This window comes from Bombina bombina, chromosome 6 (genome assembly GCF_027579735.1).
Source record: "Bombina bombina isolate aBomBom1 chromosome 6, aBomBom1.pri, whole genome shotgun sequence".
NCBI lineage: Eukaryota > Metazoa > Chordata > Amphibia > Anura > Bombinatoridae > Bombina > Bombina bombina.
Window position 1 is genome coordinate 561,910,880 of NC_069504.1, and position 18,239 is coordinate 561,929,118.

At 38.0% G+C, this 18,239-nt stretch overlaps 1 protein-coding gene across 5 annotated transcripts in view; it reads left to right on the forward strand.

Moving 5' to 3' along the window:
• Nucleotides 1–16,622, forward strand: part of TCF12 (transcription factor 12) — a 954,287-nt gene extending 937,665 nt beyond the window's left edge. For all 5 annotated transcript variants that reach the window (XM_053717513.1, XM_053717514.1, XM_053717515.1 and 2 more), the window contains 5 exons: nucleotides 193–307; nucleotides 611–779; nucleotides 1,556–1,788; nucleotides 2,721–2,874; nucleotides 14,451–16,622. In XM_053717513.1, coding sequence (XP_053573488.1) covers nucleotides 193–307; nucleotides 611–779; nucleotides 1,556–1,788; nucleotides 2,721–2,863 — 660 coding nt within the window. In that variant the 3' untranslated portion in view covers nucleotides 2,864–2,874; nucleotides 14,451–16,622. The remainder of the gene's footprint in view (nucleotides 1–192; nucleotides 308–610; nucleotides 780–1,555; nucleotides 1,789–2,720; nucleotides 2,875–14,450) is intronic.
• The last annotated feature ends 1,617 nt before the right edge of the window (nucleotides 16,623–18,239 follow it).

Genomic DNA, 18,239 nt, shown 5'->3' on the forward strand with positions numbered 1-18,239 from the left:
CTGACTTCTGTTTTTGTGTGTTGAAAAGAACAGCTGTACACTGCTTTATATCTCTGGTAACATACCCTTAGATTCTTTGTGTATTTGCATATATTTTAAGAATGATCATTGATTTTATTTCATAGGGCTAAAGTTATATCTTCATGAAGCTCAGAATCACTCTGTATCTAATTCCTTGTTTGTGTTTTGTAGATAGGAAGTCATAGAGAAGAATCAGTAAGCCTGAACAGTGACCACTCGGTTCTGTCTAGTTCAGTTTCCGCTTCAAACACAGAAATCAATCACAAAACACAAGAAAATTACAGAGGTAATGAAAAGGTCTTTAATCTCTTTTTTATGACTGTACGTGGGCGTCATCAGTAGTAATGTTTTTTTAACCCTTTAATATTAAGGTTATTATTTATTTTTTCTAACATCTTAAAGAGTATACCTTAATAGGCTCCAGTGGAAGGATAATTTTAAAGGATGGGAAAGTGTTAAAATCAGTTGTGTTTAACTACAGTCCCCATGGGCTTGCATACAGACAATTTTTTCAGGAGATCTTATTTGATAATCTCATAGTTACAATCTGTTTTACTCATTTTGGATTTTTTTATTTTTTTTTAAACAGCATTATCTGGTGCATTGACAAATCAGGCAATGATACCAGGTCTCATAGAAGTAAAGTCAGAACACAAAGAAAAAGAAGAGAATGTACATGATCCAGTCTCTTCAGATGATATGAAATCAGATGACGAAATGTCCCAAAAAGAAATGAAAACTTCTAGAGGGAGAACAAGGTATTGTAGTTCATTCATTCATATTAAGTAGCGTTTTATTAATTATTTAACCTGCAAAGTAAAGGAAGACAGATCTGAATAATTTTTTTTATGTTTTTAATTCAGTCTGAGTACTTTTCTATGTTTGTACATTGTAAAATCACTAAATGTGTTGCCCTTTTGGTAGTAAAGGAGTTAAGGATATCCCACAACATTATAGGCAAACCAAAGATTTCATTCACTGAGCAGGATAGTGGGGAATTCAACAAATCCCCATGTGGCCTTGCAAACAACTCTAGATGAGCTTAGGTTGTGAAGAGGAAAGCTTTAGCAAGCTGCTGAGATCCCAGTAGGGTTATTAAGAAGACTGCCTGACTACAAGGAAACATAATTAATACATTGTAAATTCTATTAAAAATTTAAATTAGCATTCTCTGAAGTCACCATCTGGACTGGTGTAATCTTGCTTTGCAATTGGTATTATGTACTCAAGTGAATGGCGAAGAGACAGAAGCAGTAGTCATAGATTTGTGACTAAGAGTATTTGTATTTTCTGATCCTGACCATGTTAAACTGTTGCAGAATGAGCATATATTTTGTCATCCATTTTATGAATAACCCAAATATGTCTAATCAGTTTCCAAATATTTAAATAGAAATGTAGATTTTTAAAAAAAAAATTAAATTAGTATAGAATAACATAGAAAGTATGTCCTGGTGCACACACACCCCTTCCCTTTTTTCAAGGAAAGTAAACATTTGCGACATTATTTGTTTTGCTTTCTGCATTTATTTAGCAGTATCAATGAAGATGAGGATTTAAATCCAGAACAAAAACTGGAGAGAGAAAGAGAAAGGCGGATGGCAAATAATGCGAGGGAGCGCTTGCGAGTTCGAGATATCAATGAAGCATTTAAAGAGCTTGGACGAATGTGTCAACTACATCTAAAGAGCGAAAAACCACAGACAAAACTGCTTATTCTTCATCAGGCTGTAGCAGTTATTCTTAATCTAGAACAACAAGTTAGAGGTCAGTGAACTATATTTAAAATATCTAAAATGATAGTATAATAAATATTACTAGCAATGTGCAAGAGTTTCCGGGCTACTTTTCAAAGATGTTTCTTTATTAATAATGTCTTGAGCTATAAACTAAAATAATAAATTGGCTAAGGATGACTATGGGCCTTCTAGCTTCCATTAATGTTCAGTTAACAAAGTTTCCTCTTTTACTGGTTCATTTTCTTTAATGCAATTTTACACATATTTGTATCAGTACCTACTTGTTTTGCTATCTTCAGTGTAAGCATAGTTTGTTGCATTGGACACTTGCAGGCTAACATACATTAATCAATTAGCCCAGACTTTATTGAAATATTAGTTGTTGTTGGGTGGGTTGTCCTACATTTTAACTTATATTCTCAACATGAATTTATACTGTTGTTTACATGTCAAAACAAATGAATCTGACCAGTAAACAAACTACACATTTCACTTTATTTGTTTCAGTTTTATTAGATTTGCTTATGATCAGTTAATCTTGCTGCAACAAGCAATGCTTCTGTTCGAGTCATTAGTACAGATCACCTAACTTCCATCCTTCTCAGTTTCCAGCAGCTAAAATAGGAAACCAGTGCTTTTAAAGAAACAGTATCATACGATTATATTAAAGGGGTAAAAAAGAAAAGGCGATATTTAGCTTAATTAAAGGACATAGTGGAAACAATATGTCTTATTACTTTTTGTGGCTCATTAACAGAATTTTGCTGTTGAACAGATAGAATCGAATACATTCAATCCTTGTTTTGTTTAATGTGTTTATAATTTAATAGTTTTATAAAATAATTATTTCTCTTTCCATTAAATATACCATAAATTAGTTGTGATGGTCCTAGTGGCTATTGGAAGAGATTGGCTTTCCTTTTTTATTTTAATAACCTTTATTTCTATATATATTTACAGAAAGGAACCTTAATCCAAAAGCAGCCTGCCTTAAACGAAGGGAAGAAGAGAAAGTTTCTGCCGTATCGGCAGAACAATCAACCACACATCCAGGAGCTCATCCTGGACTTACTGATACTACCAACCCTATGGGTCATATGTAAACATCAGCCAGGTGACTACCTTGTGTAGCTGTCTAACTTTCTGTGGTTCTAAGCTAAGATTGAGTTTTGATTTTATCGATCTCCTAGTGTGAATATTGTACAGATGCTTGCAATGGGGTTTCCAGACAAAAAGCTACAGCCAGTCACAAAAATGATTGCTGATAAAGTGTTTTCTGTTTTTTTCTTCTTAAATGGAAAGAGTCCACAGCTTCATTACTTTTGGGAAATAAGAACCTGGCCACCAGGAGGAGGCAAATACACCCCAACCATATGCTTAAATACTCCTCCCACTCCCCTCATCCACCAGTCATTCTTTGCCTTTCGTCCTAGGAGGTTGGCAGAGAAGTGTCAGAATTTTTAAAATTTTGGGTTTTGTCTCTTAAGGAGGGTAGTACTCTTCGGCATGGGACAGGAGTTTTAAGTAGTCCTGTCAGTCTCTCAGTGAGGGCTTGGATGAAAGTTAGAGTCCGAATATGCAGGGAGAGTCTTTCTGCGAAACCATCCTGACTCATATTAACAGCTCCTCAAGCAATCGGCGTTGTTGAACTTCGCTCCGCTGCCTGCTTTCTTCTCTCAAGTCCATTGCGGAGGCGATTCTACTATTCGTCTACTATTCGTCACACTTGAAAGGCTGTGTTCCTGTTCCACGGCGTAGATTCCGGTAAGATTGTTTCATTTTACTTTATCGTCAATGTACTGTTATTTGAATGTTTTCCCGAGAGGTTACACACCTTTGCGGGTCTAACTATATGAGATAAGGGTCTCAGTGAGTCTCTGTTATTATCTTGGAATCAAGGGTTAATATCTCCTGAGGGGGTTATTGAACAGGGGGGTTTATAATCATGTTTATGTGATTCAACCTGCTTATGTGTGATGTTTATGGGCTCGTGGTGGGAACTTTGAGGACTTTGGAAGTGATGCAGCATTTTGGTTGAGTGCGCTTTTTTGGGCTATTCCGTTCACCTTGTGTTCGGCGTGGTTCCGTTCCCTATTTCCGCATTCCTGACCATGTGGTGAAGGAAATATTCTAGTCCGCAGGGGTCTGGTCATAGGAGGTGGTGAGTGCCCCAGCCATTGTGGGTGTCAGGTGCCGTTTTTTTGTTTTCATACTTTAGTCCATATTGATTTTTTTCTCTATCCAGTTATGGAGGCTTCTGATGCTGAGACTGTGCCCATTTCAGATTCAGTTATGGAGGATTCTGATACCGAGACTATTTTGATTGCAGATTCTGTGTCTGGTGATGAATCCGGATTGGCATTGTTGACACATGTCAACCAGTTTTGTTCCATATGCCATTTCAGAGCGCCTGGTTCCTCAGGCTCGGGGAATCAAGGGACTGCTGAGCCAGCCACCTCTGGGGGTCCTGTCCTCCGAGAGGCGAGTGCCCTATCAATTCATACTTCGACACATGCGGGTAACCCAGTTTCTGATTCCTCCATGCAGGGTGGCGTGTTCCCCCCAGAGGTTTCGCTTCCACATAATGTTGCCGATTGTTCGTCTGCAGAGTCCAGACGTTTCTTTGAGAATGTGCTTGTGCCCTTTTGTCCCGGGCCTTCTGCCTTGGGGAGGGCCTCTACAGTTCCCCACGGGTGTAACTGTCCCTGAGTGTTGTGCCTTTCATTACAGGATTGCACACCTTTGCGTATTGCTCAGACACGTTTTTCAGTTATTGAATGATCCTATCTTTATCAGATGCAGGAATTTTCAGTCTGCTAATTCGAATGGTGCTAAAGCTGAATCATAGGTGGGCGATTATCTTAATTGAGGTATACGGATAAAAAATGATATGTTTTATTAATAAAAAAGGGAAATTATCTTATTTAAAAACATACAGATAAAACATGTAAATATAACATGTAAAACATGTAAATATAAAAGTGTATTTAGGTTAGTAAATGTAGTGAGTTAGTATATGCCTTTAGTGGTAGAAATAGCATGCAATATTACATCCATATATTCAAAGGGCTATTTTGCTAAACTACTATAAGGGTTAAAAAAGCACGCAGTTTAAATTAAAATAAAAAGCAAATGGTTAGTGTAGCAAAACCCAAACAGTTTTGAACATAAACAGATCAGGCGTAAACAGGCATAATTAGCAACGGTAAATGTCCCAAAAAACCAAAACCATTAAACAAACAACGGTAAAGTTCAGTAAATAGTATTGCAAGATCGAAATAATCTCTTTTCCCCTTTTTCTCATATGAGTTGCCCACAGGTATCCAGTATATCGAAAATTGTATATAGGGACAATCAAAGTTCTTTTCCGACAGAGAGTTAGCACCTTAATTTCACAGGTGGAACCAGAACTCTGCAGCTAGAGAAAAAACTTTCACAGAAATATACGGATAATTTTATATTTACAGATGTCTATCCAAACTTACAGTTTAGAATCTCTGTTAACAGCTCTCTGTATGAAGATCTTTAGCGTCAGGTCTCAATGCAGACCGCAGATCACTTGTCAGCTCCGAACACTGAAATCCAGGTGATGGAAATGGTTTGATGATGCAGACTACGGTGGCCTCTCTGGACCAAAAAACAAAGCTTAACAGCTCTCTGTATGAGGATCTTTAGGGCTCAATGCAGACCGCGGATCACTTGTCAGCTCCAAACACTGGAATCCAGGTGGTGGAAATAGTCTGGTAATGCAGACTAAAAAAACAAAGCAACGCATTTCGGATTAGTCCTTTCTCAAGTTTCTATGAGGATACCCATACAAGGCCTACTTTTATAGCAAGGAGATTTGGGATATTTGTCACCTGCGATATTGCATGATCCTTTCTTCCCAACAGAGTACTTTATTGTCTCTAAGAATTTTGCCAAAAAAAAACGGAAGATGGAGTTATACAATATTTAACCCTTTCATTTGTTATTATATGATAAAGTGTAAGAAAAATATATTTAATACATCGTATTCTATATTAATTTAACATATATGTTAAATACAAAAACGTAAAAATAAACATTAAAAAAACAAAGACAAAGTATAAAACATACTAGCAGTAAAAGATAATAAGTCACGCTAACAACTGAGAAATCCATATAAACCTAACAAGTATTTTACTACAAGTACTTCAAAGAATGCAAATTAGCTAGAAAAAAACACGGAAAGAACAAATAAAGGGGACAAAAAAGCCAGAATAGCCTTCTAAATCTTCAGAAGACGTATAAAAAAAAAATATAAATATATAACATAAAATAGTACTTATTTATGACTCAAAACTGGTACAAAATAAAATAAGATTATTATATTCGATGTACATATATTATGTTAAAAAGGACTCTATTTTGATACTAGAAGAGGACTCAAGAGAAGAGGACGGAAATTTAGATATTCAGAACACATAATATTTGAAACCGAAAGAATATTCTGAATATTAACATACAACACCAATGCAACACCGTACAGGACCCCCCTCTTTTTGGATACTCAAGACGTAAATCAGAGGACCCAAAAAGGTTCTGTATGTGTAGTACACATAGTGTCACTGTGTGACTATTCTTTTAAAAAAGTACCCATTTCAAAATCTAAGTTCATACCTATTGGGGCTAGAGTATTGAGTTCAAAGATCCATTTGGCTTCAGTTCTCAAAAGTACATTTGTTAGATCCCCTCCTCTCCAATTCTTTTGGATTCTATCAATGACAGTATAATACAGATGTTTTAGATTTCCATTATTGCATTTCTTAAAATGTCACGGTGCTGGTAGATCTTTGTTTCTATCATCGTTCATATTTTCGATAGATATAGAATGTGTTCTCGGATACGATCACAAGCTGATCTCTTCGATTCCCCTACATATTGTGCCCCACAACTACATTCCAAAAGATAAATAATGTGTCTATCGGTGCACCTATATGTTCCTTTTATGTTATATTCTTTACCCGAAGCTGAAGATTTAAAAGATTTTTTCTTAATTGCATGTTTGCAAGATTTGCATGAGAGACATGGAAAGAAACTTCTCAGATCTTTTCCCCATAAATCTTTTTGGACTTTTATATTCTGTTTCTTTTTTAAGTCAGTAGGCACCAATATATTTTTTAAATTTTTTGACTTCTTGGTAGAGTATTCGGGTAAAATAGGACCCAAGATAGTATCTTTTTTAAGGACGAGCCAATATCTTTTCAATAAACCCTTTATTACAATTATACTGGGTGATGAACGGTAAAAATGTATCCTTACAAATGTTTTCTTTCTTATTTTGTTTAGACAACAGTTGGTCTCTTTTTTTTAAACCAAGAGAAAGTTTTTTTCTCTATCTGCAGAGTTCTGGTTTCACCTGTGAAATTAAGGTGCTAACTCTGTCGGAAAAGAACTTTGATTGTCCCTATATACAATTTTGGATATACTGGATACCTGTGGGCAACTCATATGAGAACAAGGGATTCCCACTAAAAGAGATTATTTTGATCTTGCAATACTATTTACTGAACTTTGCCGTTGTTTGTTTAATGGGGGTTTTTTTTGGGACATTTACCGTTGCTAACTATGTCGGTTTACGCTTGATCTGTTTATGTTCAAAACTGTTTGGGTTTTGCTACACTAACCATTTGCTTTTTATTTTTATTTAAACTGCTTGCTTTTTTAACCCTTATAGTAGTTTATCAAAATATCCCTTTGAATATATGAATATATGGATGTAATATTGCATGCTATTTCTACCACTAAAGTCATATACTAACTCACTACATTTATTAACCTAAATACACTTTTATATTTACATGTTATATTTACATGTTTTATCTGTATGTTTTTAAATAAGATAATATCCCTTTTTTATGAATAAACCATATAATTTTTTATCCATAAACCTCAATCAAGATAACCGCCCACCTATGATTCAGCTTTAGTAAGATTCTTACTTTTAGCGCAGAAGATTTTCTTTCTAAAAATCTTTTTAATATTACTCTTTCTGTTTTCTCTGTGTGGCGGATCTTTTTTCAGCGCTCTTTTCACCTTTCTAGTAATTAATTTGAATGGTGCACCTCATTAGACATGTGGGGATGCAGTAATCTCCTGATTGTCATTTGTTTGACATCTTTCCCAGTTTTTGAAAGATAGGGCTCAGTTTGGCTAGTCCTACAGATAGGCCTGTGTCTTTTTGGACGTTATCCTCCGGGTTGCCTCATATTTTATTTATATCCGATGGGATGTCTTTTATTTGTTTGTGTTTCCTCCGGGAACCTTCTGGGATTTATACTCTTTATTACTTCTTCGGAAGTTGTTTTGGACATGTTAGTCCTATGTTAAAAATGTCTGTTTTCCGTTTTTTCCCCTATGAGGGAGAATTTATGCAGATTGCCGGTTAGGACCCTAGGTGCAGGCTGGTCCTGTCGGGTTCGTTGGGTCTTGCGGCTGTTCAGACACGTGGCGCTGTTCTGCTCGGCTGGTTCGGTAGAAGCGCCGAGTGCTCAGGTTATCATTGTTTCTCATGTTCAACTAAGCATTCGAGAGGACCTGTGGGTCCGTGAGGCGGGATGGATTGTTTCAGTCCTTATAACCTTTAGTCATATATGGCCAGCCAGGGGAGTTTTTTCGCTGTGTCACTCTGACATCTGATTTCATCAGAACTTAGAGTTTCCTCCCCTATGTGGTGGAGGGTTGGAGGGCTTAACGCCCCTTACCGCAGTTGAGCAGTTTGGCCTACATTTTTAGGCATTTGGATTTGTCCTTTTTAGGCTTGGTCCAACAGCTTGTACAGGATAGCTGTCTAGCATGCGGAAGGTTTGCAGTTTGAAATCAGTTGCAGCTCTTGACACCTTGCAGGTGTACGCGTAAGCAGTTTATAGTGTATCTAGATACAGCTCTTACTCTTTGACGTGTACTGTCTGTTTGAGTTATAAGAGACCTTTGGGTCTTCTTCCATTGTCTCTGGGTGAGTTGGACCTTTTAGGGGTGTTTACGGGTGATGGTTTTTCCCTGCAGGGACTTTGTTTAGCTCTGGTTTTTTCCTGAGCTGGATAGGCTTAGTGCCTTTCTCTTCCTTCTGTCCTCTGCTTGTGCGGAGGTGATAGGGAGACTAGTGCTGCTTTTTTTTACCTCAAGGTATCCCTTGGCTATCTTGAGGCTCAGAGAAGTATCTTCATATGACTTCTAGCCTTGCTCCTTGGAGCGTTGGACTTTAGCTAGGGGTGGTTCTTTCCTTTGGTCGGGGCTTTCGAGTTCTTCTCGCTGTCCGGTTTCTCTGGATATGCATCCATATCCCTTGTGTCTGTCTTTTTGGCCAGCTGGGGTGTTTAGTTCTAGGGTAAAGTTTGCCTGAACTATTAGATGCCCGGATCTGTTTTTCTCCCTGAGACTTCCGGTTGCTGAAGCTTCGTTTGTCCTTTTTCTTGACTCAGTCTTGGGTGGTTTTGGAATCTTGGATCTCAGGGCTGGTCGGGGTGTTCCACGTTAGTGGGAACTTGGGCTATATCCTTGGTCCATCTACCTAACCTGGTCATGGTTAGCCAGGTTTTCAGAGTATTTTTTACTCTTTGCCACAGAGTTGCCCATGTCATCAAGGGCTATGTGGCTTAGTTGTTAGCTCCACAGCTCCCGAAGCAGAAGGTTGTGGGTTTAAGCCCAGGGAAAGCTCCTGCTTTCTGATCTGACGTTTGCTTCTGGTGTCAGCTAGCCTTCCAATGCGGAAGTTTAAATGGTGGTTAGCTGTGTGGCTTGCGCCTCAAGGGTTGTTGGTTCATACCCAGCTGCTGGCGCTGAATTCCAATTTCTGGAGCCCCTTAGGCTTGCATTCCCCTGGTCAGCTTGCCAGTGTTTCCGTGGATTCCCTGCTCTGCAAGCGAATGGGTTGGCTGTGCCTCTGCTTGGCAAGCTACTTGTAGGGGCGTCCTTTTCTAGGACATCTGTGCTGGGAATTTATCTTCTCATTAGCCAGTGATTTGGTGCCTTCAGGACAGTTGTTGCCCTTCCGGCATCCTCCCTTTCCTTTAGAGGATATTCTCCTCCCTATGGAGATAGTCCTTGCTTGAGGCTTCTCCTGGATGGGAGGTGGAAAGGTGGGATTGGTTCCCCCTGGGGTCTTGCCGGCTCCAAGTCAGACTTGTTGGGCCTTATTTTGATAGATCCTTAGGTCTATGGCCTTGTTGTCTGTTTTCAGAGTCGGGTTGTACTTGTACTCTGTGGGGATGGCTGTGCTATCCTTACGCTTGTTCCTGTACCTGTTTCGGGATTATTTTGTTCCCCGGTCTTAGATCCCTGAGGCTGGGTTGGGCCAGCTGGGTGTGGGTCTGCAGGTCAGGATGGCCGAGCAGTCTAAGGCGCTGCTGCGTTCAGGTCGCAGTCTCCTCTGGATATGTGAGCCTTGTTGAGTCTATCCTATTAGCTCAGTCTACTAGGGTATAGATTTTCCTTTCAACTTGCTCCATTGATTTCAGAAGAGGTTTTCTCTTCCTTCGGGTTCTGAGGGTATAATCCTCCTTCTCAGGGGGCCTCGATTGAGGTTTTGTGTTCCCCTTTTTAGGGACCTGTGTGTAGGTCCGGCGACTTAAGTTGCCTGGAGCGTGCCCTCTGTCTGAGGGTTGCTTTTGCGGTCTGTTTCTTGCTTGACTGGGTCTTCCTCCTCGCAAGTGCCCTCTTTGTCGTCCTGTTATGGACTCTGTGTTCTCAAACTTGGGGTTTTTCACCTGGTTGTATTACACACTTTTTCATGGCGAATGCTTTGGTATTCTATGGTCAGACACTGGGAGGACTTTGCCTCTTCAGTTGCATTTCGTGCTTGCAGGATGTTGGAGAGGCGTCTATTCTGTCTCTGTGCCCGGTCTTATCCTGGGTTTCGCTTGGTATAGGCATGGCCTCCTTCCCCTGTTTGAGCCCCTTTGGGTCTCTGTGAGCTGGGCTCACTCTTGGAGGTGTTCTTTTTTGTATTAGGGGACCTTTCAGTTTCCTTGGTTCTCCTTTGCCTTGTCTCCTTGGGGGTTTCTGCTGGTGTCTCCTTCATTTGTGGGTGATGAGTGGTGGGGGACCGTCTGTTTGGCGACGGTGTCTCCTGGAGGACTGTTGGCTCAGTCGAGTCTGTTTGCGGTCTCTAGTTTGGCTTCTGGACTGACTGCGATTCAGTGTCTTTGGGTCTTTTCACCTTGATATTTCTTCTACTGTTCTTTGTTCCTTGGCAGAATGACTGGGGGATGAGAGGAGTGGGAGGAGTATTTAAGCCTTTGGCTGGGGTGTCTTTGCCTTCTCCTGGTGGCCAGGTTCTTATTTCCCAAAAGTAATGAATGCAGCTGTGGACCCTTTCCATCAGAAGAAAACGAAATTATCAGGTAAGCATAATTTATGTTTTTAATAAAAATGTCTTTAAAAAATACTATATATACATGCACACCAAATTATTATTATTATCATTATTATTGGTTATTTGTAGATCGCCAATGGATTAATGTCAATAGATATTTTGCCCATATTAAAACATCAATAATACATTCATGTTGCATTTTTTTAAGACTATTAGTAACCTCTGAAATATTTAAAACCAGAAACTTAACCCCTTCACCAGGAATTTCAGAGATACACTTGCCCAAAATACAGAGGATTTTTTCAGTTTTTGCTTTCACTACATTGAAACAGAAATAGATACTTAAAAAAGTGTGTATGTATGTATATATATATATGTGTGTGTGTGTATATATATATATATATATATATATAATTATTATTATTTTTTGGTAATCAACCCAAGGTGTTGATCTATGCCCATTTTGATATATTTCATACCATTGTTTCACTGCCAAATGCAATCATTTAAAACAAAATTGTAAACTTTTTTTTTTTTTTTTTTTTACAAACGTTTGCCTAGATTTAGAGTTTTATGCTGCTTATGCTGCTTTTTTTTCCAGCGCACCCTTAAGACAACTCTGGTATTTAGAGTTGTCTGAGTGGCTGCGTTAGGCTCACAAAAGGGAGCGTAGAGCATAATTTAGCTCCACTTCAACCCTCAATACCAGTGTTGCCTACGGTAGCGGTAAGCTGGAAAAACGTGCTCGTGCACGATATCCCCATAGCTGAGCTGGCTGAAAAAAAACCTAACACCTGCAAAAAAGCAGCGTTCAGCTCCTAGCGCAGCCCCATTGTTTCCTATGGGGAAACACTCTCTAAGTCTACACCTAACACCCTAAGATGAACCCCAAGTCTAAACACCCCTAACCTTACTTATTAACCCCTAATCTGCCACCCCCACTATCTCTGACACCTGCATTATACTATTAACCCCTAATCTGCCGCTCCGGACACCGCCGCCACCTACATTATAGCTATGAACCCCTAATCTACTGCCCCAAACATCGCCGACACCTATATTATATTTATTACCCCCTAATCTACCCCCCCCCATGTCACCGCCACCTACCTACACTTATTAACCCCTAATCTGCCGACCGGACCTCGCCGCCACTATAATAAATGTATTAACTCCTAAACCGCCGCACTCCCGCCTCGCAAACACTATAATAAATTGTATTAACCCCTAATCTGCCCTCCCTAACATCGCCGCCACCTACCTACAATTATTAACCCCTAATCTCCTGCCCGCAACGTCGCCACTACTATAATAAAGTTATTAACCCCTAAACCTAAGTCTAACCCTAACACCCCCTAACATAAATATAATTTAAATAAAACAAAATAATATTCCTATTATTAAATAAATTATTCCTATTTAAAACTAAATGCCTAGAAAATAAACCCTAATATAGCTACAATATAACTAATAATTACATTGTAGGTATTTTAGGATTTATATTTATTTTACAGGCAACTTTGTATTTATTTTAACTAGGTACAATAGCTATTAAATAGTTAATAACTATTTAATAGCTACCTAATTAAAATAAGTACAAAATTACCTGTAAAATAAATCCTAACCTAAGTTACAAATACACCTAACACTACACTATCATTAAATTAATTAAATAAATTACCTACAATTAGCTAAACTAAAATACAATTAAATAAACTAATCTATAATACAAAAAAACACTAAATTACAGAAAATAAAAAAATATTACAAGAAGTTTAAACTAATTACACCTAATCTAAGCCCCCTAATAAAATAAAAAAGCCCCCCAAAATAATAAAATGCCCTACCCTATTCTAAATTACAAAAGTAATCAGCTCTTTTACCAGCCCTTAAAAGGGCTTTTTGCGGGGCATTGCCCCAAAGTAATCAGCTCTTTTACCTTTAAATAAAAATACAACCCCCCCCCAACATTAAAACCCACCACCCACATACCCCTACTCTAACCCACCCAAACCCCCCTTAAAAAAACCTAACACTAACCCCCTAAGGGGGGGGGGCGTTGGGTGGTGGGTTTTACTGTTGGGGGTTGTTTGTATTTTTTTTTTACAGGTAAAAGAGACGATTTCTTTGGGGCAATGCCCCACAAAAGGCATTTTTAAGGGCCATTGGTAGTTCATTGTAGGCTAGGGGTTTTTTTTTATTTTGGGGGGGCTTTTTTATTTTGATAGGGCTATTAGATTAGGTGTAATTCATTTTTATTTTTGATAATGTGTTTTTTTTTATTTTTCGTAATTTAGTGTTATTTATTTTTTGTAACTTAGCGTTTATTTTTTTTGAAATGTTGTAATTTTTAATAAGGTTAAATTGTAGATTTAAATTGAGTAGGGTTAGGGTTTTTTTAATATGTAATTTAGTTAATTTAATTGCTAGTTTAATTTAATTGTATTATAGTTAGGGTAGGTTAATAGTTTAAAAAGTTTCTTTTAATTCTACAGGTAAGTTTACATTTAATTTAAGATAGGGATGTTGTCATTTTAATTTAAAGTTAGTGGCTTGTTAGGTTTAGGGGTTAATAGCTTAATTTAGTTTATGGCTATGTGGGGGGCTGGCAGTTTAGGGGTTAATAGGTTTAGTTGGTGGTAGTGATGTGGGAGGCCAGAGGTTTATATAGGTGGTGGCGGGGTCCGGGAGTGGCGGGATAGGGGTTAATAACTTTATTTAGGTGGCGGCGGGGTCCGGGAGCGGCGGGATATGGGGTTAATAGCATTATATAGGTGGCGGCGATGTCGGGGTGGCAGATTAGGGGTGTTTAGACTCGGGGCTTATGTTAGGGTGTTAGGTGTAAACGTTACTTGTTTTCAACCATAGAAATCAATGGGATATCTGGCAGCATCGAACATAAGCTTTCGGTGCTTTCAGACTCCCATGGATTCCTATGGTATCCACGGCCTCCAGGGTGGCGGATTGAAAACCAGGTACGCTGGGCCGGAATATCCAGGAGCGTACCTGTTAGAAATTTGATAAATGGGAAAAGCTGTCCAATAGGGCCGAATGTGTATTCGGAATATCTGTAATGACGTAAGCATCGATCTGTGTCAGATTGAGATGGGCAGGTCGTATGTTGCGTCACAGATTTCCACTTTTGCCGGTCTGTAGGCTTTGATAACTAGGTCGGCGTATTTGCGGTTGATGGCTTGATAAATATCCCCCTTGGCATGTTACAGAAATATTTTTTTTCTTGACATAGTATCTTTGTCGTGTGAACTTTTTTGTTTTTAAAATTACATTTTAGTTCAATAATTGAATAACAGTAACACAAATCCGTTTCTAATCTTGTTACGTTTGTCTTATTCCAGGACTCCTGAACTATGAATATAGAAGGTGACCTTTCATCACAAGGACACAGACAACTAACATATTGACGACACGTATCTGACAAGTTAACCAGAAAAGCAAGGGAGGATAAAAACTTGAAACAAGAAACCCAAATTATGATCTATTGATGAAAGCACGTACTGAACACTTCTTAAAATATCTACCAATCATCTAATAGAATCTCAGTCCATGAAACTGATTATACATGGTTTCAGTGTGTCGTTTCTGCACAATCAGACTGTCATATTTTCTCCACGCACCGTGGAAAATGCCTTGTGCCTAAACTGAATTGACAAATGCATTGTATCTACAAATTTTATTTATTATTGAACTGTTGCAAAGGTCTTCATGTAAAAGGGAAAAGTTGGGCTGAAAGTGATAATTATTTCAGTTGATGCCAGCATTTGTTACAACTGTCCACATACAGAAAACAAAGGCAGTGGCTACCGTTGACCCTTAGCATTCCCAGCATACCTATTAGTGTCTTAAAGAAGGAAGGGCAATGTCTTGTGATGTCCTTTCCATTACTTTTGCCATACGGATAGTGTTTTTCATTTACTGCAATATATTCCTTGGTATAGTTCTTTCATAATTTTTTTAATGTTATTTTTTGTCTCTGGTAATCTGAACAGTTATGATCATAGTAAACCTTCCATGCTATGCTGCACAGTAGAAGTCCTTAGCAGCTATAAAAAAATAAGAAGGAGCAATACTGTGACCTGGTACCAATATACAAGTGGGCTGTTTACGTTTGTTTTCTAGTTACCCAGCTGTAAATTTTCTGATATAAAAGGGAAACACTTTTTGGATTTATAGATGAGTAAAATGTAATTTTGGAACACACATTTTGCTTGTTTTCCAGGCAAATTACCTGCTACATATAAAAGCTATAAAAAGGTGTTGGCTGTAAGTAAGCGCAAACCTTTAAGTGCAAAATATATTTTTAATTCAAAATTTGTTGTGTGTTTACAATGTTATATGCTTACCCTAGCAGGTTAGATGAACAAATCTAGATGTTGACTAAACACATTATGAAACACATAAGCAATGAGCATCACTTTTTGGTAGTACAAACTTACTAATCTAAATGCCGCATAGGTGTGTGACTTTATTAGTTTCAAACAGAAAACCAATTTAAAGTGCAATCCTGACTGTAATCTATTTATTTCAGTAATTGTGTCCTGGCAGAACACTTGTTTTCAAGTGTCTATATGTCCTTGATCTTTTAAAACCCCTGCGGACATCCAATGTACAAGTCTTCCACTACAATGTACATGGGAGAATAGACATACATACAAGGTTCGTTGTCCTGAACAAAATATTCCGTAATTTATGAGATTTCTGAACAAAACAATTTTAGGGAATTTGAAATGATATTTCATTGGTCCCTCACAAATCAAGTAGTTGTGATGTAAGTGAATATTTCCTATTGCTTATATATCAACTTATATCATGGGACTATATCTGTGGCCTTGTTCTTTATTCAGTATTTATCAACTAAAGAGATGTTGCTTATGGTATATGACAGTGATCACATGCCACTGTCTGACCTTTTTCCCTTCTAAGCTTATTTGTATTTTTTCTTTCTTTTATGTGTGTGGCTATTTTAGACCTTGCAGTATGCCCAGAAGCTTTCCTTCATGAAATAGAAAAAAAAAAAAAAAAAAAACATTTGGCTTATTTTTCACTGTAGTTAGTCTTTTATACAATAATCTTGTAAGAAAATTTCTTGAATTCTAAATATTACTCTTTCTAGATTTTTGAAATCGAAAAAGTTTTCAGTAAAAAGTTTCTTACTTTATTTTACTATATTAGGTAGTAAAAATGTAGGGTTATTTACCATAACCTGTTCATTAATATCAGAAATTTACAATAGCATTTTAAGAACATTGTAGGGTCCTAGCATACTGTGTAGTACCTATGGAGTATTGTAAGAGCTAATTGTCCAAGATGAATTGCTTCTCATCTTGTTCTCCAGTTTCCATTGTGGGTTTATTGCAGATTTGTACCCTGTGTCAAATTCAACGTATTGTTGAGAAACATTTTCAACCAGCAGCAAGAAGTTCAAAATTTCTGTCAAAGTAACAGAAACAATATGTATATAACATTTATGTAGCAATAAATGTGCCATCTTTTTAAAAAAAATAATCAAATTTGTGTTTTGTTTTTTAAATTCCATGTTGAATTCTATGGTTTCTTTATATCATTTACAGGTTAATTTGTTAACGCTCATTTTTGGTTATACCCAACTCCCTCTAAAATTCTCCTATTTTGTATACCTTCATCTTCTTCTTTTTGTCAGCATCTGTCTTAGAGAACACTAAACAGGTTTAACAATGAATGGTTCATTTAAAGCTGTCCTTCAAAAAATATTATCTTGGCTCATCCTAGAAAATATTTGTTAGAGAGAGACCTCTTTCCTGCAGTGGTATAGAATGACCACTTCCCCTTTTGCACATTATAAATATATTGCAAGATTCTGACCATAATGGAGACATGACACACCTGGTCATTGAACTCAATAGTAATTTTCAATACCCTTTGTTATGTACAGTGGATATAAAAAGTCTGCACACCCTTATGCCATTGCAGGATTTCTAAATGTAAAGAGAGAAATGACAATAATGTGAATGTTTGGCTTTTTCCATCTGTAATATGATCTTCAAAGAAACAAAAACCCAGAGGAAACGGCAAATAGTTAATTATTAGAAATATTTTAAATAAAAAAACCTATACACCCCAAATGCATAAGCCTGCACACTCCACCCAACTAATACTTTGTGAAAGAACCTTTTGCATTTATTACAGCAGCAATTTTTTGTGAGAAAAAATATCTATTTTCCTTCTTAATATGAGGAGAGTCCACAGCTTCATTCCTCACTTGTGGGAAATACAGAACCTGGCCACCAAGAGGAGGCAAAGACTCCCCAGCCAAAGGCTTAAATACCTCCCCCACTTCCCTCATATCCTGGTCATTCGTCACAGGAGGTTGTCAAAGAAGTGTCAGAAGATATGGAGTAGTTCCTTATGAGGGGTATCTACCCTTTGAAATGGGACTGGAGTTTTAAGTAGTCTTGTCAGCCTCTCAGTGAGAGAATTTACGAAAGTTAGGGTCTGGAGATGCAGAGACAGTCAATCTGTGAAACCAGACTCGTATTAACAGCTCCTAAGCAATCAGTGTTGACGAGTTTCACTGCCTGCTTTCATCACTCAAGTCCATGTCAGGAGCGATGCTACAAGACTGTCACACTTGAGAGGCTGTGTCTCTGTTCCACAGCATAGATTCCGGTAAGATTGTTTCATTTTTTACACATATGGTAACGCTAGAAGGCAGGGTCACAGTGTGGCTCCTTTTATCTGTATGGAATCAAGGGTTAATATCTCCTGAGGGGGGATTATTTAACAGTGGGGATTAATAAATTTTTATTTGATTTATACTGCATTATGTGTGATTCTTAATACAGGGTGAGTCCACAGGTGCATTCATTACTTTTGGGAAATACAGAACCTGGCCACCAGGAGGGGGCAAAGACACCCCAGCCAAAGGCTTAAATAGATCCCCCACTTTCCTCATCCCCCAGTCATTCTTTGCCTTTCGTCACATGAGGTTGGCAGAGAAGTGTCAGAAGATTACGGAGTAGTTCTTTAGGAAGGGTATCTGCCCTTCGAGATGGGACTGGAGTTTTAAGTAGTCGTGTCAGCCTCTCAGTGAGAGCATTGATGAAAATTAGAGTCTGGAGATGCAGGGAGAGTCTTTCTGCGAAACTATC